The sequence below is a fragment of the Phoenix dactylifera genome, chromosome 3, assembly GCF_051530095.1.
Source record: "Phoenix dactylifera cultivar Ajwa chromosome 3, Ajwa_hap1_PhDact_Kaust_v1.1, whole genome shotgun sequence".
NCBI lineage: Eukaryota > Viridiplantae > Streptophyta > Magnoliopsida > Arecales > Arecaceae > Phoenix > Phoenix dactylifera.
The window spans coordinates 6,454,157-6,479,640 of record NC_143192.1 but is presented as its reverse complement, the minus strand read 5'-3'; the positions used below and the strand labels follow the sequence as shown (position 1 = coordinate 6,479,640).

The window sequence follows — 25,484 nt, the reverse complement described above, 5'->3', positions numbered from 1 at the left end:
TATAAGCATACTGAAATTCCATGCATTCAACCTCTAGTAGGATGCTCTTGATTCGACCTCTCCCGCCTATGGTTAGCTTCCATACAATATCCGTTTTGTCTCAGCTCTTAGGATGCCCATTATACCTATTCTCATTCCATAATGTGACCAATTTCGTCATGTCTCTCCGACATGTCAGATCGAGAAAGGATATGGTGTAAATAGTAACTAAAGTAAACTTGACATGGGAGGTAATTGATGAGCGATAACCTTAGCTTACTTATCCTGGTAATACATCTAGCATGTATAATTTATCTTTAAGTTAATTGGAGTAAGCTCTTACTGCTTGGATTAAGAAAGATCCCAGCGAGTCGACCCAGCACACTCTTGCTGACCATAGCATCTTCACGAGCCAACTCTAACAGACTATGAATCGACCCTAAAACAATCTCAGAAGACAGACAGAAAGTCAATGAATTCATCACATTGACAAGTCGACCCATGAACTACTTAAGCCGACTCTTGCAAAGTAGGAGTCCATCTCAAACAAAGATGAGTCGACTGCAGAATAGCCACAGCGAAAAGACAGAAAGCCAAGAAAATCACTACTTTGAGGAGTTGACTCCTAAAATTCACAAGCCGACTCTACTAAAACTAGAGTCGACCCCAAAACGGCCACAGTGGAGAGAAAAAAGTAGTGAATGATAGTTTGTTAAAGAGTCAGTCGGCTTCTGAAATCAACAAGTCAACTCCTGAAAATCTCGAGTTGATTTTTGAATAAAGAGAGCCGACTTCACAAGCGCCATAGATGCACAATAGAAATAAAAGCAAGATTGAGCGGACTCGTGAAGATCAAGAGTCGGCTCATAAAAATCTCGAGTCAACCCCAAAAATCTGCGAGTCGGCCTCTCTACGCCTGACAACTGCAATGTCTAGTTTTTTTGCAAATCTAAATAGTTATTTTTCTCTCTCAATGGCTCTATTAACTGTTTAACGACTAGAAATGTATTCCAACCATCTCTAAAATGTATAAATGCATGGAAACATAAAAGAAAACAATAAGCTCAAGCATCAGAAAGAAAAATCCACTAAAAGCAAGAGAAAAAGAAAAAGAGAGAGCTTCAATATGTAAATTATTTTTTAGATCTTTCATTGTAAGCTGAAAGATCAGGTCTCCAACTTTAAAGAGTTAGTGGAGCGCTATCAAGAAATGGTCAAGCCAACCAACTAGGGCTCGTTTGGTTCGCAGGAAAAGGAGGGGGGAAAGTGTGGTCAACGGGAAAGTAATGAAATGCCTCTTGTTTGGTTGGAGTTTTCAAAGGAGAGAGATGGGAAAGTTGTATTCCCATGGGAATATGATTCCCACATTTCATGGGAAAGTCTTTCCCATGAGAAACATGGAAAAGTTACTTTCCCATGAGGTGGGAATCACTCCTTTTTTATTTTTTCCCAAAAAGACCCTTCAGCATTAAAGAAGCATTAAAGAGGCATTAAAGACCTAATTTTTATTAAGGGCATAATAGGAATTATACTTAACTTTCCTAGGAAAGTGGATGGTCAACCAAACATAAGCACTTTGCAAATTTGTCACTTTCCCATGGTTAACCAAATATGCCAAAAGTACTTTCCTAGGTATCCTCTTCCCAGGAATCTGATTCCCAGGAATCATATTCCTAGGAGGGAAAATACTTCCCGCGAACCAAACGAGCCCCTAGTGTAGGCCTATTTATTGTTTTTTTCTCTACTTCGATTGCAACCCGATCCGGCCAATCAGCGCCATTCCGGCATCCTCCAGGAATCCCACGGCGGCCACGGACTCCGCCAGCACCTGCTCGAACTCCCCTCTCCTCAGTAGAGGCGGGAGGAAGAGCCAGATCGCCGTGACGGAGACGAAACCGACGGTGATCGGCACCGCCACCATCGGATTCGGCCGCCACAACCCGGCCTTCCGGGCCCTCACCTCCGCCAATGTGCACAGGCCGTGGAGGACGAAGAACGCCGTCATCTCCCCGGTGGGCGCGGCCAAGGTGATGTAGTAGACCATGACTTCGTGCATGAGGCCGGAGACGAGGAAGGTGGCGAAGACGCCGGCGGCGAAGCCGCAGCGTGCGCGGACGGGATGGTAGACGGAAGGGCGGAGGATGGCGGAGACCACGAGGTTCCAGCGGCGGCCCCAGAAGTCCTGGAGGGATGCGGCACGGAAAGGGGCATCGAACTGGGGCTCCAGCTCGAGGCCGAAGATGGCGGCGGGAGCGGCGGCGGAGGCGAGGACGAGGTTGAGAACGAGGTAGATATGGAAGCAGAGGATGGAGAACAGGAGGCAGGGATGGAACTCGTCACGGTAGCGGTAGATCTTGATGACGGCGGCGAGGAGTAAAGCCTTGACGGCGGAGGAGAGGAGGCGATGGTCGGATAAAGAGGAACTCGGTTTGGATTTGGAACTGGGGAGGAGTTTGACGGGGAGGGAGGCAGAGGAGAGGAAGGTGAGGAGGGGGAGGGAGGGGGAGAGGGGGCCGAGGCCGAAGGCGAGGAGGAGGAGCTTGAAGAGGGCGAGCCAAGCAAGGAAGAAGGCGGAGATGGCGCGGAGGTGGATGGAGGAGAAGGACCAGGGGAGGTTGAGGAGGAGGGGGAGCACGGGAAGGATGGTTAAGAGGCGGAGCTTTCCCGGCCGGATCTTGGACGAGGCGAAGCGGACGTAGGTCATCGAGGCCGCCACCCAAAGGGAGACCTTTGCCAGGATCTCTAGATCTCCCTCCATGTTGTTAGATCCGCCCCCCATCCCAAATTGCTAGCGCCATTTAAAGGGCAGTCGGTAGGGGATCTGGGTTATGTTGCCATACTAGTATGTAACCCGCTGGTATATATATTTTTATAATAAGAAATACTGTTTTTTTAGCTAATAAAGTTACATCAGTCTTAATGTTCATCGCCCATAAGTTATTCGTTTAAACTGAAAAAAAAAAATCTATAAAAATATTATTTAATTTTGAAGATTCAACAATAAAATATAATTAGAAATTATAAAAGAAAAAAAATGAATGGATAGAAAGGGAATATTTAAAGTTGAATTACCTTCGCCGCAGATGCAAATGTTAGTTCTCAGCAATAATACTAAGGAGCTATATCAAATATTTTTTTTGGTTGAAGAAAAAATTAGAAAAAGAGCAATATTCAAAGTATGTTACTAGCTTGTATTTGGTGATTTTTTAAAAGAAGTTGCTTCTTCAAAAAGTTCATTATAAATTTGTTTTTAGGAGTCGAAATAACATATTCTTCTTGAACTTGATCGAAAGAAGGTTCAGATGTAGAACTTTCTGTGGAAAAAATTAATGCGCATGTGGTGCCTCAGGCCGCGTGCGCCCGCTGGGACTTACGTGGGCGGACGCCAGTGCGACCAACCGCGTCCGCGGAAAGTGGATGAGTACCAGCGTTTGCTGGCCGCAAAATTACTGCAGACGCATCCGCGGAAGGTACGCACGCATTCGCAAAAATTACCTAAATGCCTCTATCCAAAATCCTATAAATATCCCTTGTTTTTCTCCTTTCGGAATACGAAAAAATAGAAAAAAATACTAAAAAAATTCTGCAAAAAAGTTCTTCTTCCTCTTAGCCACTTCTGTTTTTATTTTTGTAATTTTGTTCAGCAAAATTTATTTTATTCTTTTTATTTCGTTCTTCGCTGGATCTGCAAGTTCGATCGGATTCGATTTAGTTTCTTCCGAGACGTACCGAAGAAGAAGTTTAGGATCGTCGTATCTCTAAGGAGGATTACCGGGAGATCCGTATGTGGAGGCAAACACTTCTTTGGGATAGCGTCTATGTACTTCGATCTGCCTTCAATCAGGCTATTTCCTCCTACTTTATTTTAAATTTAATATTAATAGATCCGTAGGATTTGCAATTTTATGATTTAAATTTATTAAATGAATAGATTTATTTTGTACTAGAATAGATTTCTTTTGTACTATAATAGATAGAGATGGGCACTGGGCCGGGCCGCCCACGACCCGGCACGGCACGGCACGAAGCGGGCCGTGCCTGGCACGGCCCGCCAGCTACAGTGACGGGCCGTGCCTGGCACGGCCCCTTTGATAGGGCCGTGCTGGGCTAGCGAATCCTGGCCAGCGGGCCGTGCCAGGCACGGCCCACTTCGGGCCGGGGCCGGCACGGCCCGGTCTAGGCACGCGGGCCAAGCACGGCACGGCCCGCGTGCCAGCACGGCACGGCCCATAAGGGCCTGGGCCGGGCTGGCACGCGGGCCTGGCACGGTCCGGGCCTGGGCCCGGCTCGGCCCGATAAAATTTTTTGAATACATTAATAAATTATGAACACTAAGAAATCTTGATTTATGAATATAAAGCCACCTTAATGGTGGGGGGTTTGGCATAGACCCCTACCAGTTTATTAATTTCAATCAAAATGGTACATGAAGGGAGGTTTGGATCTTGGTCTGACCTCTAGATTCTAGAATACAATAAGAAACTAAGAAAGGGCCGAGGTTTGGACCTTGGTCTGACCTCCAGAATACAATAAAAATGTACAATTATAAAAAATTAAGAAATCTTACTAATCATCAGTGATTCAGTGAATCAGTATTCACTCTTCAGTCTTCAGTCTTCAGTCTTCAGTCTTCAGTAGTGTTTGTATCATCATTATCAGAGGATGTTGTATTATGTCCACCTTTATCTTGAAGTCTTGCCTCAGCATCCAGCCAATCCTTGAAGCAGAGAAGCATCTCCACCGTTTCGCCCGTCATCCTACTTCTCTTTTCGTCAAGAACACGCCGGCCTGCACTAAAAGCGGATTCCGATGCTACCGTGGACATCGGCACAGCTAAAATATCGCGTGCAATTGCAGACATAACAGGATATTGATTTCTAACACTCTTCCACCAAGATAATACATCTAGATTCTCTATTTGATTTTCATCATATGCAGACTGAAGATCATTTCGTAAATAAAATTCTAGTTCACTACTTAAAGATGAAGAAGATGAAGAGGAACTTGAAGCATGTGTGTGTCTTCTCTGTGCAATGAATGAAAAAATAGATGACGAACGAGAACTACTAGAAGGAGGAATAGAGGTTTGTATTTGTGTTCTAGATCCACGAATTTTTTCATCATATATAGCATAAATATCATAAAGAAGTTGTCTTACCTCATCTTTAGCAGATTCAGCATCTTGATTCATATTTTCAGCGTATGCATCAAGTAAAATTAGCACGCCATTTAATTTAACTCTAGGATCAAATACAGCAGCTAAGTTATGCATAGGACATATCCTGTCCCAATACTCATTCCATTTAGATTCCATTAGGTGAATAATAGGCATTAAAACATCATCATATCTATGTTCTGCAAATTTTTGACTAATTATATATGCTTGTTGTAAAAATGAACATGAAGTAGGGTAATAAATACCAGAAAGAACATTGGTAGCATTATAAAAACTAAGCAAAAAATCTTCCAAAATTTTTCCTTTATTCCAATCAGTTTCAGTCAATGTAAATCCTAATCCACGATCATTAATATATGCACTTAATAAATTTTTATATGGGTATGCATCATGTATCATGCTATATGTGGAGTTCCAACGAGTAATTACATCAAGTTTAAATTTTTTAAAACGTTTACCATGATTTATGCATAATTCCTTAAATTCTTGAAGTCTTGATCTAGAAGCATGAATAAAAGAAACTGCATTTCTAATTTTTGAAATCACATCTTGAATCATGCCCATGCCAGCTTGAACAGAAAGATTTAAGATATGACATGCACATCTAATATGCAGTAAATTTCCATCTAATATGGGATGCAATGAGTCTCTTAATAATACAACAGCAGAATTATTATTAGATGCATTATCAAAAGTAATAGACATAATTTTATCATTAATATTATATGAACATGCAGTTTGATAAATTATATTTGAAATTTGTTGCCCAGAATGTGGAAAATCAAAAGCACGAAAAGCAAGAATACGTTTATTTAATTGCCAATCATTATCAATATAATGAGCAGTAATGGCAATAAAAGAATTACTACCTACAGATGCTGACCAAATATCAGAAGTTAATGAAATTTTTACATTTAAAGTAGAAAGTGTTTCAATTAAATTTTGTTTCATTGCTAAAAAATTGGTCATAGCTACTCTTCTAAATGTACGCCTACTAGTTCTTTTGTAAGCAGGTTGTAGGTTTAATTGAACATATTCTTCAAAATTAAAAGATTCACATAAACTAAAAGGTAATTCATCCTTAACTATCCATTTTACAAGTGCTTTTCTTTGATTTTCATGATTATATGCAAAATTACCTACAAGTAATCCCCCTTGTATATTAAGGCTACTTTGAGTTTGAGCATGAGAATCATGCATCCTATGACTCTCTTGATGTCTTTTTAAATGCCCTGTTCCCCCACTACTACTACAACTATAAAGTTTGGCACATTTTTTACATTTAGCTTTCCAGACTCTCTCAACCATAACTCTATCAAATTCATTCCATACAGTACTAGTCCTCTTACGAGAAGAGGTTTGACCTTCACTCGGTTCACCAGTTCTAGAGGAACTAGGAACAGGGGGTTGGGGATTAGTTTCTTCCCCCTCAGAAACAGGAATGCCAAACTGACTTTCCTCAAAAGATGACATATCTATGATTAATTCAAAAAATAAAAACTAACCGCAAGGAGGAATTGAGTAGAGGGTCGGAGGGCAGAGGCAGCGCCGAGATTCCGAGCTTCCTCTTGTGCTCTCAACAGAAGCGACCTTCTCTTCTCAACAGGAACCTCCTCTTGTGTAGCACTTGAACAAACTAAAAATTAAATTGCTAGAAGAGCACTTTAGAAGAGAGAAATAATAGCAGTAGAGAAGGAGAGAATGAGAGGTTTGGTGTGGTGAGAATGAGGGAGGAATGGGCTATTTATAGAAGCCCAAAAAAATTTTTTTCCCAAAATACCCCTCAATTCAGCCGTTATAGGACTGTTGGGAGGGGCAAAACCGTCTTTTTCCCGAAAATAGCCGTTGGAAACGGCTATTTTCTTCCCCCCTCTCCAGACGGGCCGTGCCAGGCCCGTCTGGAGCCGTTACGGGCCGTGCCAGGCACGGCCCGTTTAGAGACGTTGCGGGCCGTGCCTGGCACGGCCCGTGCCGTGCCGTGCCGTGCCCGGCCCGGCCCAGCCCACCAATAGAGGGGCCGGGGGCCGGGCCGGGCTTGCCTTCCGTGCCTCACGGGCCGTGCCAGGCACGGCCCGCTTATGAAGCGGGCCGTGCCTGGCACGGCCCGTTTAGAGTTTTGGCCCGGGGGGCCTGGGCCGGGCCGGCCCGGCACGGCCCGTTGCCCAACTCTGATAATAGATTTATTTTGATACGGAATAATATATATATATTATTTCTTTTAAGATTTTCTATTAATTGCAATTATTAAATTTATTTGCTTATTTAGGTGACATATTGCTAACAATCCAAAGAAGTGTTTGTAAATTTTTTTAGTAATAAATAATTCATTAAATCCTTTATTGCAATTGTGACATATTAGATTTTAATTATAATAATTGTTTTGCTTGCACAAAGTTAATAATCACTTATTCTAAAAAGGTAATAATTTGTTTAACCTCCAAGAGATTTATCATACCTCCATTTAGACTCCACAAGGAGTAATTTTCAGATCCCATTCAAATAGAAAATTCGAAAATTGGTTGATCCACAATAACTAATTCATTGAATTGATAAATTAGATCTCAATTACAATAATTGATTTGCTAGCATAAAATTAGTAATTAATTATTCTAATAAGATAATAAACCTTATAATTCATTGAATTGATATTTTAGATCTCAATTACAATAATTGATTTACTGGCACAAAATTAGTAATCAATTATTCTAATAAGGCAACAAATCAATTTTAATATATAATTCATTGAATTGATATATTAGATCTCAATTACAATAATTGTTTTGCTAGCACAAAATTAGTAACCAATTATTGTAATAAGGCAATAAATTAATTCTAATATATAATTCATTGAATTGACATATTAGATCTCAATTACAAAAATTGTTTTGCTAGCACTAAATTAGTAATCACTTATTACTAATTCGGAAAACTAAAATAGAAAATTTAAAAATTGGTTGATCCATAATAACAAATTTAAGTTTGCACTTAGGCTTTTCTAAAAATTGAATTTGTGCGATTTCTAGTGATTATATTTACTAAATAATAGTGTCAAAGAAAATCTTGTCAAAAAGGTATACGTGCCTAAAAAATAGAAGCAAGATCGAGCCGACTCCTGAAAATCAAGAGTTGGCTCCTAAAAATCTCGAGTCAACCCAAAAATCTGCGAGTCGGCCTCTCTATGCCTAATAATTACAATGGCTAGTTTTTTTGCAAATCTAAATGGTTATTTTTCTCTCTCAACGGCTCTATTAACTGTTTAATGGCTAGAAATATATTCCAATGATTTCTAAAAAATATAAATATATGAAAACACCAAAGAAAATAGTGAACTCAAGCACTGAAAAGAAAAATTCACCGGAAGCAAGGAAGAGAAATAATAAAAAAAAAGCTTAAATAAGTAAATTATTTTTTAGAGCTTTTATCGTACGCTGAAAGGTCACGTCTCCAACTTTAAAGGGGTTAGTGAAGCGCTGAGCCAACCAACTAATGTAGCTCCATTTATTGTTTTTTCACTACTTCGGTCGCAACCCGATCCGGCCAATCAGCGCCATTCCGGCATCCTCCAGGAATCCCCCCGCAGCTACGGACTCCGCCAGCACCTGCTCGAACTCCCCGCTCCTCAGTAGAGGAGAGAGGAGGAGCCAGATCGCCGTGACGGAGAGGAAACCGACGGTGATCGGCACGGCCACCATCGGATTCGGCCGCCACAACCCAGCCTTCCGGGCCCTCACCTCCGCCAATGTGCACAGGCCGTGGAGGACGAAGAACGCCATCATCTCACCGGTGGGCGCGGCCAAGGTGACGTAGTAGACCATGACTTCGTGCATGAGGCCGGAGACGAGGAAGGTGGCGAAGACGCCGGCGTCGAAGCCGCAGCGTGCGCGGACGGGATGGTAGACGGAAGGGCGGAGGATGGCGGAGACCACGAGGTTCCAGCGGCGGCCCCAGAAGTCCTGGAGGGATGCGGCACGGAAAGGGGCATCGAACTGGGGCTCCAGCTCGAGGCCGAAGATGGCGGCGGGAGCGGCGGCGGAGGCGAGGACGAGGTTGAGAACGAGGTAGATATGGAAGCAGAGGATGGAGAACAGGAGGCAGGGATGGAACTCGTCACGGTAGCGGTAGATCTTGATGACGGCGGCGAGGAGTAAAGCCTTGACGGCGGAGGAGAGGAGGCGATGGTCGGATAAAGAGGAACTCGGTTTGGATTTGGAACTGGGGAGGAGTTTGACGGGGAGGGAGGCAGAGGAGAGGAAGGTGAGGAGGGGGAGGGAGGGGGAGAGGGGGCCGAGGCCGAAGGCGAGGAGGAGGAGCTTGAAGAGGGCGAGCCAAGCAAGGAAGAAGGCGGAGATGGCGCGGAGGTGGATGGAGGAGAAGGACCAGGGGAGGTTGAGGAGGAGGGGGAGCACGGGAAGGATGGTTAAGAGGCGGAGCTTTCCCGGCCGGATCTTGGACGAGGCGAAGCGGACGTAGGTCATCGAGGCCGCCACCCAAAGGGAGACCTTTGCCAGGATCTCTAGATCTCCCTCCATGTTGTTAGATTCGCTCCCCATCCTACTGCTAGTGCTTTGTAGGGCTTGTTTGGTCGGTGGAGAGTGGAATAAAGTATGGTCAACGAGAAAGTAATAAGATTTTTTTTATTTAATTGAAATTTTTAAAGAAGAGAGATGACAAAGTTGTATTTTTATAAAAATATGATTTCCACATTTCATGAGAAGGTCTTTCTGATGAGAAGCATGCAAAAGTTACTTTTCCATTAACCGAAAATTACTCTATTTTTATTTTTTTTCCAAAAAGACCCTTCAGCATTAAAGAGGCATTAAAGACCTAATTTTTATTAAGGGTATAATAGAAATTATACATAACTTTTTCAAGAAAGTGGATGGTCAACCAAACATAAGCACTCTATAAATCTGTCATTTTTCCATGGTCAACCAGACATGCCAAAAGTACTTTTTCAGCCATCCTCTTCCTAGGGATCTGCTTTTCAGGGATCATATTCTTAGGAGGAAAAATGCTTCCCACAAACCAAACGAGCCCTAAGGAAAATCAGTTGGGGATCTGGGTTATGTTGCCATATTGGCATGCATGTAACCTGCTGGTATATATTTTTTTAAAATAAAAAAAACTGTTTTTTTAGCTAATAAAGTTACATCAGTCTTAATGTTCATCATCCATAAGTCATTCGTTTAAACTAAAAAAAAAAAATCTATAAAAATATTATTTAATTTTGAAGACTCAACAATAAAATATAATTAGAAATTATGAAAGAAAAAAGAAATAGATAGAAAGGGAATATTTAAAGTTAAATTACCTCCGCCGCAGTCTCTTTACAGGTGATGCAAGTACTAGTTCTCAGCAATAGTACTATAGAGCTATAGTAAATATATTTTTTGGTAAAAGAAAAAAATAGAAAAAGAGCAATATTCAAAGTATGTTACCAGCTTGTGTTTGGTGATTTTTTAAAAGAAGTTGCTTCTTGAAAAAGTTCATTATAAATCTGTTTTTAGGAGTCGAAATAACAAATTCTTTTTGAACTTGATCGGAAAAAGGTTTGGATCTAGAACTTTCATCCAGAACAGTACGTTGAGATTTACTTTCTGTAATAATATTTGTTATCTTGAAATTACAAACATTGTTGTTAAAACTCTGCGACCCAAACATAATTTGGAAGATATAGATACCATCAAGAGTCTTTTTAAACAGCTGGAATAGTAAATCTGTCGCATTTTACGTCCATCACAAAGTTAGGTGCCGAGACTCCAATTAGTTGCTGAGCTAATTTTCCAAATATTATAATGGTTGTTGCACCGGTTTTATCCTCAGCGATAGTGCTTGATTTATACCTTCAAAGGATAGATATACAATAGTTATTTTTGTTTAAGTAAAACAATAAGGTATCCATTTTTAGCAAATAGAGGATGATACACAAAACATACTGCAACTTTACCATAGAGTTGGAGGCTAATCATTTTTACCACATTGGTTGCACCAAAAAATATCACCATAAACTTTCATTACAACCCTACAAATATAACATGCTTGATACCACCAACTATAGGAGGTGTTAATAGATTTTTAAAGTTGCCTTGCACCTGAATTTCACCCCCTAAAAATATTAAATAATTGAAGATTCTTGTGCAAGCAAATTATCAAATATAATAATATTTTAAATTGCACATGATAATCATGTGGATCCAATTTAAGCAATGATTCAATCATTTTTTTTATTTGCAATACTTTTCTATCGAGGGCTAATAATAATTTCTCTGCTCCATACATCTAATAGGAGTAATTGGTTCTTTAATCCTATACACAAATTCATAGGTATAGTTAGATGATAGTGGATAAATCTAACTTTTTTGTTGAATACATTATTTTATTTCATATTATGTCATAACCTATTTTGGTACTCCAGTATTTCCAACATTTGCATATCCATGTAATATCTTGATGCCGAAGATGTCGATAAGCATATTTTTTCTATAGATACAAAATAGGAAAAGTATTTTAAGAATTACAATATTGATTTTTGTAAAAAAAAATAGTGTAGCAAAAAACTATCTTGATTAATCTCTTCAACAAATTTAGCCCATAAGGTGATGGTCACCTTTTGATTGCTAAAGATTAAATAATTTTTTTTTATGGTTATTCAACGACATCATAGTATTCAAATATAAGAAAAATAAAAGAGCAAAAAAAATATATAATGTTAATCAAAAAAGCAGTTGAGTGAATATATGTTACTCTAGATTTTCTTCTCCAAGTTGCTTTTATAAACCAACTTTTGCCTGACATATACTTGATCAAGAGATCCAACAGTCACAATATGACCTATGACATCTGCAAAGTAAATGCATCAATATAGAAAATTTGCATACTTCTTTGTTCAATACCAATAAGCCATGACGGCTAAAATTTATGTATACCTCTCAAATGAAGATCGTTATAATTTCTAAATTGTAGGTCATCAAGATCAATAAAGTTGAATTTTTGCAAAGGTATGGAACTATTGTCGCTATCAATTTGTTGGATGGTTGTCCATCTATTAATATATATAATATATTGATGTATAGCAGCTCTGAAACTTTTTTTGTTCAAAGCAACATTGAATTTTTCAAGAATATATATATTCCCCTCGATGAGCAAGCCACAAAATTGTACAGCATCTTCCTCACGTATTGATGCCTGGATTATAGTTCTCTGTATAAAAGAAATTTGTCAGAAGTACAAAGGCAGTATATGCATATATAAAAAAAATGATAAGCAACTATGAATAGTCGTGATAACCTATTCATCCATCAGGATACAATCAATGCTTAGCAACTGGTTGTCCATGTTGGGATTTATTGAACCCCAAACCCCTGCAAGTCAAACTTTTATTTTCCAATTGCATTTTTCCAACAATAAATGTGATAGCAAATTGTATTCCATATCTCTTATTATTCTGGTTAGTTATATATATATATATATATATATATATATATATATATATATATATATATATATATATATATATGTATGTATGTATGTATGTATGTATGTATTTATGTATGTATGCATATATGTATGTATGTATATATGTATGTATGTATGTATGTATATAATATGATATACATACACGAACTACGAAAGTAGACAAAAAAATAATGACATTTGATAATTCATAATGTATTAATATGTTGTAAAAAATTACCTTAAGGTAAGTGAGAAAAATTTCTCGATAAATAATATTTTTTGTATAATGATCACGATTTGCAAATTTATTTTTTATCAAAATCTTAAGCCCCATATTTTATGTAAGTCATGAAAGTGAAACATAAAGCTGACCATGAGCAAACACTAGCTTAGGCAGGTATACTCCAACCGTTTTCAATGTTTGATCCTAAATTTTGTTAATTGTCATGGCATAGCAAAGTCTCATTGAAAATTGTCTTCTCTTGAAAATAAACGGCCATTTTGTTTCTATTACTTGCATAATAATACATGAAATATAAACCTTGGCACTAATATGACTACTAGTGATAATTCCTGCTTCGATTACTTTTGGAACACCTTTTTTTGAACCCCAAAGTATGATGTGGAATACCATTGAATTTTAAAGAGTTTATAAATTCAATACGATAATGAAAATTTTTGGCGGCAGCATCTGTCGACATTTTGTAGATTGTATCAGAGCTCAAAATACTTTTTCTTAACCCGGTACCAAAGAAAGTAGATACATGTTTATCTCATCAACAGTTTCATTTTTAAATGTGATGATATGTCTCTCCTCTAAATACATAGAATTGTCATAGTTGTCTTTAAAATTTGGATAAGTTGTGAAAGCAATATGTTGAATATAATCTTTGTCAGTTTTTATAAGCAAGTTGTCCGAAATCTTTCATTTTCTTCTAGTTTAATAATAGAAGCTTTTCCATCACTAACATCCAGAATTCAGAATTCATCCGCCAAAATTAGCGATTGATATCTTTGATTCTTCATCCAAGTCATTATTCAACAATTGCATATTTTTTTTAAAAAATAAAAAGCTTGCATTAATTCCATAAGTATGATCGACTTATCGATGCATCAACTCTTTCTGCTCTACTTCATCCAACAACAACAGGAAGAACTTGTCTAAAATCTTCTCCAAGAAGCATAGCTTTACCACCGAATGGTTTTTCTTCTGTACTTGAATCTCCTTTTTCCAAAATATCTTTTAAAGATCTATCAAGTGCTTCAAAATAATTTCTATAATTCATAGGAGCTTCATCCCAAAGTACTAAACTCGTAGAGTCAATTAGTTTTGCAAGCTAAGTTCCCTTTTTTATTTCACATGTAGAATATTCATCAACCTGAATTGGTATCTCGAATCTTGAATGTGTTGTTCGCCCACGAGGTAACAAAAGTGATGCTATGCTAGAAGACGCAAAGGTCAAAACAATTTTTCCTTCAGATCAAATTTTCGAAACTATTGTTTGCCAAAGATAATTCACCTTTGTCTTCATCTATAGCATGCAAAACAGCATCATAAATATTTTTGTTCTTTGTTCGGCCCGGTGAATAATACCAAGTGTTCTTGCTGCAGTTTAGATACATCATAATCTAGCTCCTCTCTTAATAGTCTATTATTTACTTCTTTTGCTATAATTCTATTGGGCATTGGAAGATTATAATCCAATAGAGAGCAACAATTTTAGTTAAACAATTTCTCTTGTTAAGACAAAACATAATTCTTCAGTTGTGATTCTAGCGATTATAGATTAGGCAGTTCTAACATGTATTTTAATCTACAAATAATATCGTCTACAAGAATTTTCCACTATATTTTTAATAATTTACTCAGATCAGCTACTTCACAATAAATAACCAACGTTACAAAAAGTTGTCTCAATTCAGATGCTATTGCCTAATGGGAAGCTTCATCCAATGCTTCATGCTATTCTTTTTTTTTTTTGGTACAATGGCAATTCACACCCGTCAAAGATGGGTGTAGCCTACAAAATCAGAAAAAAGAAGATAATATAAAGGGTGAGGCACCGACATGTGGTCCCCTCAGGTAAAGCTTTCCGAGTGATGGATTGCGAATGAGGCTACCCAATTAGCCGCGCTGTTTGCCTCCCTATAGACATGTTTGGCCCATGATAGACCATCCTCGTCCAAGAGTCTGCGAAGATCGCGGATCAACGGGTTGGATCTCGCATCGAGCTCCAGATTCCGGATCCACTCAATCACCGAGGCCGAGTCTCTTTCGAGCAGAATACGGTCCGTGTTCAGCACCCGCCGTGCATAGATAACTCCCTCCTATGCAACTCTGAGCTCAGCACTGACCACAGACGTATCGAATGAACCAAATGCATTACATGCAGATTGGAACGTACTAATACCATTTACAATCCTGATCTCATCATAATTTCTAGGTTCTTGACATTTAAAAGCATTATTAAATTATATAATTCACCAAAACTGGAATGAAGATAAACAATTCTGCCACTCCTGTCTTTTTTGTTTTCCTCTTGTCCTTAGAATTCCACACCCATTTGCAGAAAACTCTGCATAGGTCAAGTTTCGAGCATCTTCAGAAATATCTTCTTGTCCAAATCTTATCCTTAGAATTCCACACCCATCCGCAGACATCCCCTTGCCAGCATGATGGCAGAGTCACGCTTGCTTACAGAGTGATCTCCTTTGTTTTTTTTTTCTCTGCCTTCAGTTTTTTTCTTGCTTCAATGGGCTACATACTCCAGAGGGAAGGCAGACGGTTCGCTATTCATTAAAGCAGGTACGAAGCAAGAGAGCGCTTCATGGTCTGTTTATCAAGATGGGTATTGTTTCGTTGAGTTTTTTGTCTACTTTGTTTTTTATCTTTTTGTTTCAATGTTCGAAGGCAAGACAGACGGATTACGGTTCTATTGGGAGAAGAATGAGCCGCTCCGAAACATAAGGGCACGCGGTCAACACGTACCTGACGACATCCGACCTGGGGGCGCCCGACCAGGCGCCCGACCTGGAGGCGCCCGACCAGGCGCCCGACCTGAAGCCAACCTGGGGTGCCCGCCCGACTTTAAGACATGTAACCGAGCCTAACGTTCGACCAGGCGCTCAACTCCGAGACGCCCCGTCCGAACACTTGACCTCGGCATCCTCGACTTCGAGAGCCCGGCCTCCCGACCGCACCGCCCACCTGCTGCGGTCACATCCTCCTACAGTTCGATCAGGGACCATGCCCTGCCACTGTCCTCAACCATTAAAGCACATGGCCTCTGCTGATCTCTGGTTCACTCAACCATTAAAGCGCATGGCCTCTGCCGATCTCCGGTTCACTCAACCATTAAAGCGCATGGCCTCTGCTGATCTCCGGTTCACTCAACAATTAATGCCATCCACGGATCTCAAGCCCTTCACGGCAAACAGTTGACTCATTCAGCTACGACGACTCATTGGCTCCGGCCAGATCTCCTAACGGCAACGCAATAATTCACACGATCGTGCATTAATTCGGATGACGTACTCAATCATGGCGGTAACCCGTTCGCCTCGCTACTTCGCAGGTATACCTGTATCCCTCTATAAAAGGAAAACCTTTTCTCCTTAGGGGGGACTCTAAAACGAAGGAAACCTATTCCCTCCATCCTTCCACACATTAGCCCCCTCTGACTTAAGCATCGGAGGGTCGGCGCCGGAAACCCCGGCCACCGGTTTTTTGCAGGTCTTCCGGAGGACGCCGCTCGCCGACAGACCGCCACCCGCCATTTCCGTACCGGAGCTCCTCCTTCTCAGCCGACGGTCGCCCCCGGGTCCAATTTCCAGCAACAGATTCAATTAAAATAGGTACAAAGTAGCAAAGGTGTTTCACGGTTTATTCATTAAGATAGATATGGTTTCTTTTTAAGGCTTTGGTTAGTAGCGATCTTCTTCCGACAGCACCATGTGGAGGTTTTCGATGCTGACATCTGGATATTCAGGGTATATTCTAGAGCGATCTCCTTCAGTGGATGGCACGATATAGAGATCTTCGATGCCGACAAACTTCAGTTTGGCCCATATTGTTCTAAGAGCCCACTGGGCTGTTTTTTTTAATGTATTGTATAGATTCATCTAGAAAGAGCGAGGGGTTAGATTCGATGCCCGAAACGAAGGGATTGTGGCACAAAGATAGAGAGGCTGGAAGGAATCTTTTGGAATCTGGGAACACGAAACAGCCTGAGTAGTCACTAGTCACGCGGACGTGGCTCGTTCAGTTGTTGCTTGGAGGCTTCCAATAACCAGACAAGTTGGCTCGACATCCGAGGGAAAGCACGTGTACGCTGCTCGATTTGGGAAAACGGAAACAAAGTAAATACTTAAAATTTCAGATTTGGTCTGCGCTTGCTAGATTTTGATGCAATTTTTGTAACATAGCTGATAATGGAATCAATAAAGTGTTCTCGTGAATCGTGATAGCCTAAATAAAGTCAGCACGGGACAACCTATAGTCCGAGCTACGGAGCAGCCCAATATATTTAGAAATCTCGTGCCGTTTTGTCTTTGAGGCCTCTACAGTGAGTCGGCAGGAGATTTTTTTTTCTTTTTTATTTTATCTTTAAGATCTTTCCTGCAATGAAACTTTTTTGGATTGAGGCTTTAAGCGACCGTCTAAGTCGCCTAAGAATTGAGTCGATTCTGGCTACAATATTGACCATTTATCAATGGTTCGAGCTGTTATTTATGGGCTATTATCTTCTAACTACCAATAGTCAAAAAATTAGGCGGCCTCTCGCTCATATATTGTTTATGCATCTCGTAATAAAAAAATAATTTTAATAACCCAAAAGTTATATAATTTATATTAATAAGTATTTCAAAGAATTAGACCACATCAAATAATTCAAATCATCAACAAATTTGGGTCGATCTTATTTAGATTATTGTATGGGCGCACACATTTTGTTACTGCTTAGTGATAATTTATGATTAGATGAGTATGGATCAAGTTCTTCTGTCATCATTATTCCTTTTATGTATTGTTAAAAAAATTACATATAAATAGTATTTGATGGTGCGGTGGATAAATGGTGGCAGCCAACAAGGGAAATAGAAACCAATGGCAATGTGGTGCCAACAACAAGCATAGTTCTAGAGATAGCTGTGAACCTGTGCCAAGGACGACGATAGTAAATTATTTTTATTTTTAAAAAGTTCAAAATTAAATTTTTAGTTTTAATAATTTCAATAAATTTTGGAAAGTTTTTGAAGAATAAAAATGAAAACAAGACCACCGAACATTATTTTTACCTTATTTTCTTTAATTTTTTGAAAAAAAATAAAAGTAGGAAATTGCAATCATGCCAAGTAGGGCTTCTAATGGTTCGTGTTATGCCATTTCCGCTAACAATTGAATCTCCCTGTGAAAAATGCCCGACATTAATGTGTGGATCAACTTTACGGCATACCAACTTTAAATTAGTCACTGAAAACCAGTATTGTTGGCTGCTGAGATGTTATCAACCCTAAGACAAGCGGACAAGAAGGATTAAAGTAGGGTAAGTTGGATTTATTATTGAATTTTATAAAAGAAACATAGTTTAGTTCAATCGGGCCTTTTTTTTTTTTTTTCTTCTTCTTTGGTATATCAGCGACTCACACACAACAGATATGAAGGTAGCAATCGGGCCATTTTGAGGGGGACACTCATATGCACCGTGGGCTTCATTTCATCAAGAATCCTCGGTGATTCAGATCTAATCCTTTCTTCAAAATTGGCTAGTTCCCAACCACGAAAATAGTTTGAATATTCCCTTGGTGATTTGCCCAGGTTGGAAGGTGGATTGACCCATTTTAGTTTTGGAACCATCTGCAGTACATAGGATCCCAAGACTTGATGCTAAAATAATTGATCATGACAAATATAATGCAAAATAGTGTCGACAGGGCTTAGTATGTTGGATCTAATCACATCTAAAGCACTTTTTTCTTAAAGAGTGCTTCTGAAAGCAAACAAGGCAATAACAAGTTCAAATCAGGGGCAGAGACACATTACAATCTTGGGTGGGAAAGGGGGTGTATGGTCCCCTGACTCCCATGTTTTCCTTAGTATAATATTGGATCACAAATTCACCTAATCAACCTAGCACTGCACATCTTAAAGTTTCAATAAATCCTAGCGCAGTCCCTCTAGATTTTATAACATCACATCTGTACTGCATCTCCAAGACAAGCACATACTTTAAGTACCACAAATTCAATAATAAATATAATGATGATCAGCCTGCAGACTGCATAATTTCTGATCACCCTCAGTATAATTTGGACATCTCACTCTAGTAATCCTGTCCAGTTTAGAGATATATTATTTTCTGATTTTATTGAATGTATTTATGCTAGGCAAGTATGAACCATTCAATCAATCAATCAATTAAAAAAAATAGAAGATGAGCACATCCCATGATCAAAAATAAAATAAAGTATCTTTTCAAGAAAACATTAGAATCACCTTATTTGTAGACTTGAGTCCAATTTTTTTAAAATTCTACGTTCTTCCATAAAAACTACAAAATGGAGACCTTCAATGTCATATAAAACTACCAAAGAGGTTTTAAGAAAAACCAAAATAAGTACGAAATAGAGACCACAAGTTGAATCCTTTTTTTCAGCCCAAGATTTTGCAGTGCTAGCACTTATCAAATGCTGGTCGGTCTAGATAAGCCAAGACCTCTTCCATCCTATGGCATTTGCGTTGATTTAGTGGAGAGGGGCTGTAAATGATGCTCTAATCCTCACCCTTTTGTTGTCCTCTCCCCTTCGGCTAATCTCTCTAGCTTCCTTCATGGCTCTCTATCGCTTTACCATGCTGTTCTTGCTAGCCTCCATAATATTTCCGACCTCCAAAATGTTCTTGATCTCTGCATCCTTAATAGTCTCTACTTCTATCCCAATCTCTGTGCCTTCCTAGTGTCCTCTATAAAAGGCCATGCAGCGAAAGCCCTCCACAGCCAACTTCTTAAACAGACTAACCGCTTAGGTCAAAAAAGTTTGAGGCAATAACATGTCTGTGATACCCTTAGATGTTCTACGGGTCTATAGCCTTGGCTGACAGGTCCAGGTGATTTTCAAAAATTTCATTGTGATGGGGATAGATCATTGTAGCTGTTGTTTCAAGATTGATTATTGAAGAAGGTTTCACTATAAGATTTGCCAAAAGATGTGGGTTACCTGATTGGCTAATGCTAGGGCTGATTGTTCTGGAGTAAATATAGTGCTAGTAGCCTAGACTCATTTGATGTTGTAGCAGTAAGCAATCATACATCATGAGTTTGTGCATAAATGCTTGATGTAGAATCACGAGGAGCCGTTGACTCATTATTTTTTCGAGGTGGATAACCATTGCTTCTTGAAGCATCTAGATTCCAAATGACCATCCAATTCACAATAATCATGATGATAAATGGCTTTTTTCCTTGGATTATGTTGAGTTGGAGATTATGTGGCAATTGTAGCAGATTTCTTAAAATTTGATCAATGTAAATCATGCAAAAAGCATTACATTCTTCTTGTAATAGAAAAGAGTAGGCTCGGTTAGCAGAAGGCAGTGGATCCATGAGCAAAAGCAATATAATAAGAATCATTTAAACCTATTAAAAGTTGAATGACATGGTTATTTTGGAGATTATCACTTGTGCTTGGATGGCACAACGAGTACAAGTAGAAGGAGAGTTGTAGGTAGATAACTTGTCCCATAAACCTTTATGAGTAGTATAATAAATTGCAATGGAAATGGTGCCTTGCTTATGAATGGAAATAGAATGGTGAGTCTCAAAAAATTTGAGAAGCATTCTTTTAAGAAAATTGATGATGAAGATCAGTTCATAACTCGTGTCATATATACTTAAGGCTGCAAATGAGTCAGGTTGAACCATGATCCGACATGACCCAAGTTGTTTCTACCTAATTCGACTCATTTGTGTGGACCCATGGACCTGGGATGAGTTTTAAAAATGGACCTATTTGACATTCCAAGTCGGATCTAGGTTTACTGAACTTTGACTCAACCCAATCCGATATGATCCATACGTTATCTGGGTTTAAGTTAGGTCTCTTTATTTTTTACCCAATCCGGCTCGACCAATGTTGCTTCTACACCTTCCATTAAAGATCCTGCACCTATTAGACTCGCGTTGCTCCTCCACCTTCCATTGAAGATCCGGGTCGGTTTCCAAGTTTGGAGGCTGTTGCCAAGGCATGATTTTGTTAGAGGGTTTAGTCTTTTCGTTTGCCCTACCTTCATTATCATAAAAATAATAGCCTTTTTATTTGAAAACCCTCAAACGAGTTATGATGCCCCTTTTTTAGACTCAAGTAAATCCCAAACCAATGATACCTGAACCGTTTAGACTGAAGTCAGTTTGTATCTAAAGATCCTTGGATTAGGTCCAGGTTAAATATATGACTTGTTTTGAAAGCTAGGTCACATCTGGATTTTCTAATTTCCACTCGATCCAACCTAGTCCAATCCATATATATAATTTAATTCTATTTTGTGTCAATAAAAAATGGGTCTAACCTAACTTGGACCCAATCCGACCCAGCAGATATGAAAACCTAGGATCGATGCCCATCGGATTTGAACCACGTCGCTCACTTACATAGATTCATTTGTTTTGTTAGAATAATTTTTTGTTACTAGAATATTTTTTCTATAAAACTAATGCCTATGATTTATAATGCCTGAAAAAGTGAATTTTGCATGTTTAATTAATTATAAAAAAGTAACATATTACAGAACACTTATATTTGGTTAAGCATCTACTTTTCTAAGAAGGTTATGTCAAATACCTATTATGCCATTAATAAAGAGAAAGATCTTACTCCATTATATCTAAAAGCTTAAGGGCATTTTTGTAATTATATCAATTTTCAGCCGGTGGGAATTGAATTTTTTTTATGTTTCATAAGAATTTTTTTTAATGAAATATAAGAATTTTATTTTCATAAAAAAACTACTTTACTGTCCTTCATTCTTAAAAACTCTTAACCAAATATTTTATTTTTCCTCCTTCTCTTTCCGCAAACCACATGAGTCGGATTCTCTACCACACTGGGTGGTCCTTTTCTCCCTTCATGATCAGGCCCAGGCCTCAGTCCGCATCATCGTCGCTGCTCTGCAACAAGTCAACAACCGATAGTGGGCCAAATACCTCCACCATGTGGGCCCAGTTGTGGCGACCAACCCACTTGACAATGAAGGCGAGATTGTGGGGGTCATCTGGATGCCGTGATGGTCGAGGACATCCATGGTGCGGGCGGAGGAGGGAAGGGAAAGGATTAGGTTGGTGAGAAGCTAGATGCACCATTGCAGTCTTGGGTCGTCATTGTAACAAAATATAAAATATATAAATAAATTTATCTCATTCTATGAACTTAAGCTTTATTTCAACATGGTATCAGAGCAAAGTTCCTAAGAAGAGGTGGAAGAAGTAGTGAAACATAAGGTTTGGCCATCGCATCAACGGATCAGCCTACTATATCGGAGTTCACGAGGTGGCAATCGGATCGGATCGGATCATAAACGGGTCGGGTCACATGCAGATCAGATTAGAAAATTATAAATCTGAACACGACCTGTTTATTAAACATGTCAGAAATTACAACCTGAACCTGTTATGTTTAATAAACAGGTAATCCGATCCGACTCGTTTAACCTGTTTAATAAACAGGTAACCTGTTTGCCCAACCCGACCTGTTAAGACATGTTTAGACCTATTTAACCTGTTTAGACATGTTTAACCCGTTTAACCCGTTTAACCTATTTAGACATGTTTAACCTGCCTAACAGTTAAACAAGTTAAACGGTTTAAACGGGTCAGACATATGAAATCCGTATCCGACCTAATTAATAAACATGTTAAACGGGTCGATCTGTTTACGACCCGAACCTGTTTAGGCTAAACCCAAATCTGTTTATGGTGGGTCGAACACGGGTCGGATTATATTTTGCTACCCCTACTTGGAATGGCCTTCGATGGTGGACGAGGTGGAAGTGGCGGCAGATAGTAGTGGTTCGCCAAAGGTTGGAACGGGCTGGGAGGGCGGAGTAGTGGTTGGCAATGGAGAGGAAGAGGGGTGGTCTCGTGAGCACCATTAACGGCAGAAAAGAAAAGAGTTGAGAGAACTTATACAAACAGCGAGATAGCTAAAGTGGTGGGTAATCATTAGGCTAGTCTATAGCTGATGCTCGTAGATAGCGTCTAAGCAATTATTTTTGAGAACATAAACTGATCTAGCATTTCTCCTCCACGTACACTCGAGGTAGATCTAACATTTCTCAAACAAATAAATAGAGTTAAATCATAGTGGAGTGGGTAAAACAAGCATGTATCTCATATGATCCCAGGATATGATTTTTTTTTACTCTTTTTTTTAAACTATTCTTGGACTCCAATATAGAAATTTAATAAAGTATAACAAATGAATGGCTTCAATAGCTAATTTATATTGCATTAAGTAATAAACTTTAGTGATAGCCGAGCAGAAACTTCCATCATTAATACTGGCATCATTAATAGCAATATTCTCATTGCAAGCAGAGCCTATGTGTAGAAATTTGTAACATTAATATTAGCGTCATGAATACCGACCTCGTTGGTTGCACAAGGTATGATTTTTTTCTCCTTTCTTTAGCTATTTGTTAAATGCAATATAACAATATAACAAATTATAATAAATAGAAGGCTTAAATTGCCAAATTTCTATGGCACATTAAGTAATGAATATAATAATGGTTGAACAAAAAATTTCATCATTAATACTATTAAGTGATAACTAAGCAGAAACTTTTATTATTAATATCGATATCAAACATGGCAAATAGAGAACTTTGCATAAATGCCTTCATCCAGAACTTCTATCATTAATACTAATATTAAAAACACCGACATTGCATGATGCACAAGGTATAGGTTTTCATTTTTTTAACTATTTTTAATATATAATGTAATAATTTAATAAATTATAATAAATAGAAGACTTAAATAACCAAATTTCTCTTTCATATTTATACAGTGAGTTTTAATGATTGCCAAGTACAACCATATTAGCATCATTAATTTCTGTTGCATATTAAGTAAAAACATTTGATAATGACTAAGCATATTAATACCAACATCATTAATATTGGCATCCATAGGGCATATGAAGATCTCTATGTAAATCGATCCTTCATTTTATATATATACACTAGCATATAAGCTGCATGATGCACAGGGTATGGCTTTTTTAATCTTGCAATCCAAATTATCTGATCGAGTATGCTAGAAAAGATACTCTCATCCCATGTGAACATTTCTTAATCCCTTAATCTAAATAAAAAATTAGCCGGGGCACATATTTTATTCTTAACCCCTTATCTAATCTTGATAAAAAAATTAGTCAAGGCTTGCTAACTATCATTTCATGTGTGCTCTTTTGAAGTGAAATGTCGATGCCTTGGATTGCTCTCTATAACCTAATCTCCATGCAATTTGTTTGGTGCTTTGCTAGAGAACACATGGGGTGCTTTGTTGAGACATCAACAATTTAGATCACTCTCTTCACCCAAGCACCCTCTCTTAGCTTCCACATCAATTTCTATTGCCAAAGTATGACCCAGTATTAGATCATTTTCTACGTAACATTAAGAAAACTCGATATCTATTTTTCCTAGCTCGCATAAAAAGTAATGTAGATATTATGACAAAAAGTGACACTGGTATTATATTTTTTAAGATCTATTTGGAGGATATGGTGCAACGAATTTTTACCAATTATTACTATGATATCCACATGGTGAATGCAAGACTTTGCATAATTTGAACCTCCAATTTAGACAGCTTTGAATCCCAGACATATCACTCTGGATTAACTTGCTATATCATTAATATGAGCATCCACATGAAGAAGGGAGAGCTCAACACAAGCTGAGCCTCCATTTTAGATTATATATGTGTGTATGTGTGTCATAGATTAACAAAGTTTGTTGATCTATAGATCAACACTTCCGGTAGACTAATGCCAAGATGATTTGATATGGATAATAAAAAACCATATTAATGATACTGCTAATACGGGTATCCATGTAGCCAATGGAGAGCTAAGCATGCTAAGCATCTATTTTCATTATATATAATGGGCAATAGATGTAAGAAATGTAAAGGACACAATAAAGAGGACTCATTTTAGGATTTATTAGATCAAGAATGGTTTGAAATAATATAATCCAGATCTAATATTTTCTTCTTAATTGACTGGTACTCAACCAAGCAAGTAGTTTGAAATTTACTTCTAATCAGATCTAAAGTTGGGTGAAAGCTGGACTCACCACTTAACTTGTTCTATCTATGGTATCCTAAGACTAGACATTTGCAAATTATTGATCAAAATCGTGCAAAACTGTATTGTGAAATATACACATTAAAAGGAATATGAAAAAAAAAGGTATAATGTTAGAGCCGAGTATTTTGCATCTAATCATATTTTCTGCAACATAATGGCCAATATGCCTCAAATAATAAATTTATGGAGTTGATCGTATAAGCTCTTAAACAAAAGAAAATTAGAAGATGAGGAAAAGAGAAGAAAAAGATTGAGAAGGCAGACCCAACTTTTTTCTCAAAGACATTTCATTCAATTTTCCAGTCCTGCAGTTTTTTTCAGTTAATAACCCTTCCCCATGACAAAATAGATCATCGTGTAATTTTTATAATTAACTAATTAACTAATTAATTTAAAATTTTCTACCAACTATGACAAGGAATAATTTTTATATTCCTCCCCTCTCAATTTCAATCTCCAACTTTCCCCTCAAGGTTGATGTTTGTGATCTCCAGTTATCAGCTCG

General features: G+C 38.5%; 1 protein-coding gene and 2 pseudogenes across 1 annotated transcript; all 3 read right to left on the bottom strand.

Annotated features, from left to right (window-relative positions):
* Positions 1-1,079: 1,079 nt before the first annotated feature.
* LOC103713400 (putative long-chain-alcohol O-fatty-acyltransferase 4) lies at positions 1,080-2,832 on the bottom strand. Its single transcript, XM_089929425.1, has one exon. It carries the CDS (start codon positions 2,756-2,758, stop codon positions 1,721-1,723), a length of 1,038 nt encoding a protein of 345 aa, XP_089785551.1. The 5' UTR covers positions 2,759-2,832; the 3' UTR covers positions 1,080-1,720.
* A 5,640-nt stretch (positions 2,833-8,472) lies between these two features.
* Positions 8,473-9,753, bottom strand: LOC103713407 (putative long-chain-alcohol O-fatty-acyltransferase 4 pseudogene; annotated as a pseudogene).
* Positions 9,754-13,689: 3,936 nt separating this feature from the next.
* Positions 13,690-15,447, bottom strand: LOC149767875 (uncharacterized; annotated as a pseudogene).
* Between the last annotated feature and the right edge of the window lie 10,037 nt (positions 15,448-25,484).

What these genes read in the sequence shown, in the direction of transcription:
- LOC103713400 (XM_089929425.1), bottom strand. Translation starts at nt 2,758, where the DNA reads ATGGGGGGCGGATCTAACAACATGGAGGGAGATCTAGAGATCCTGGCA.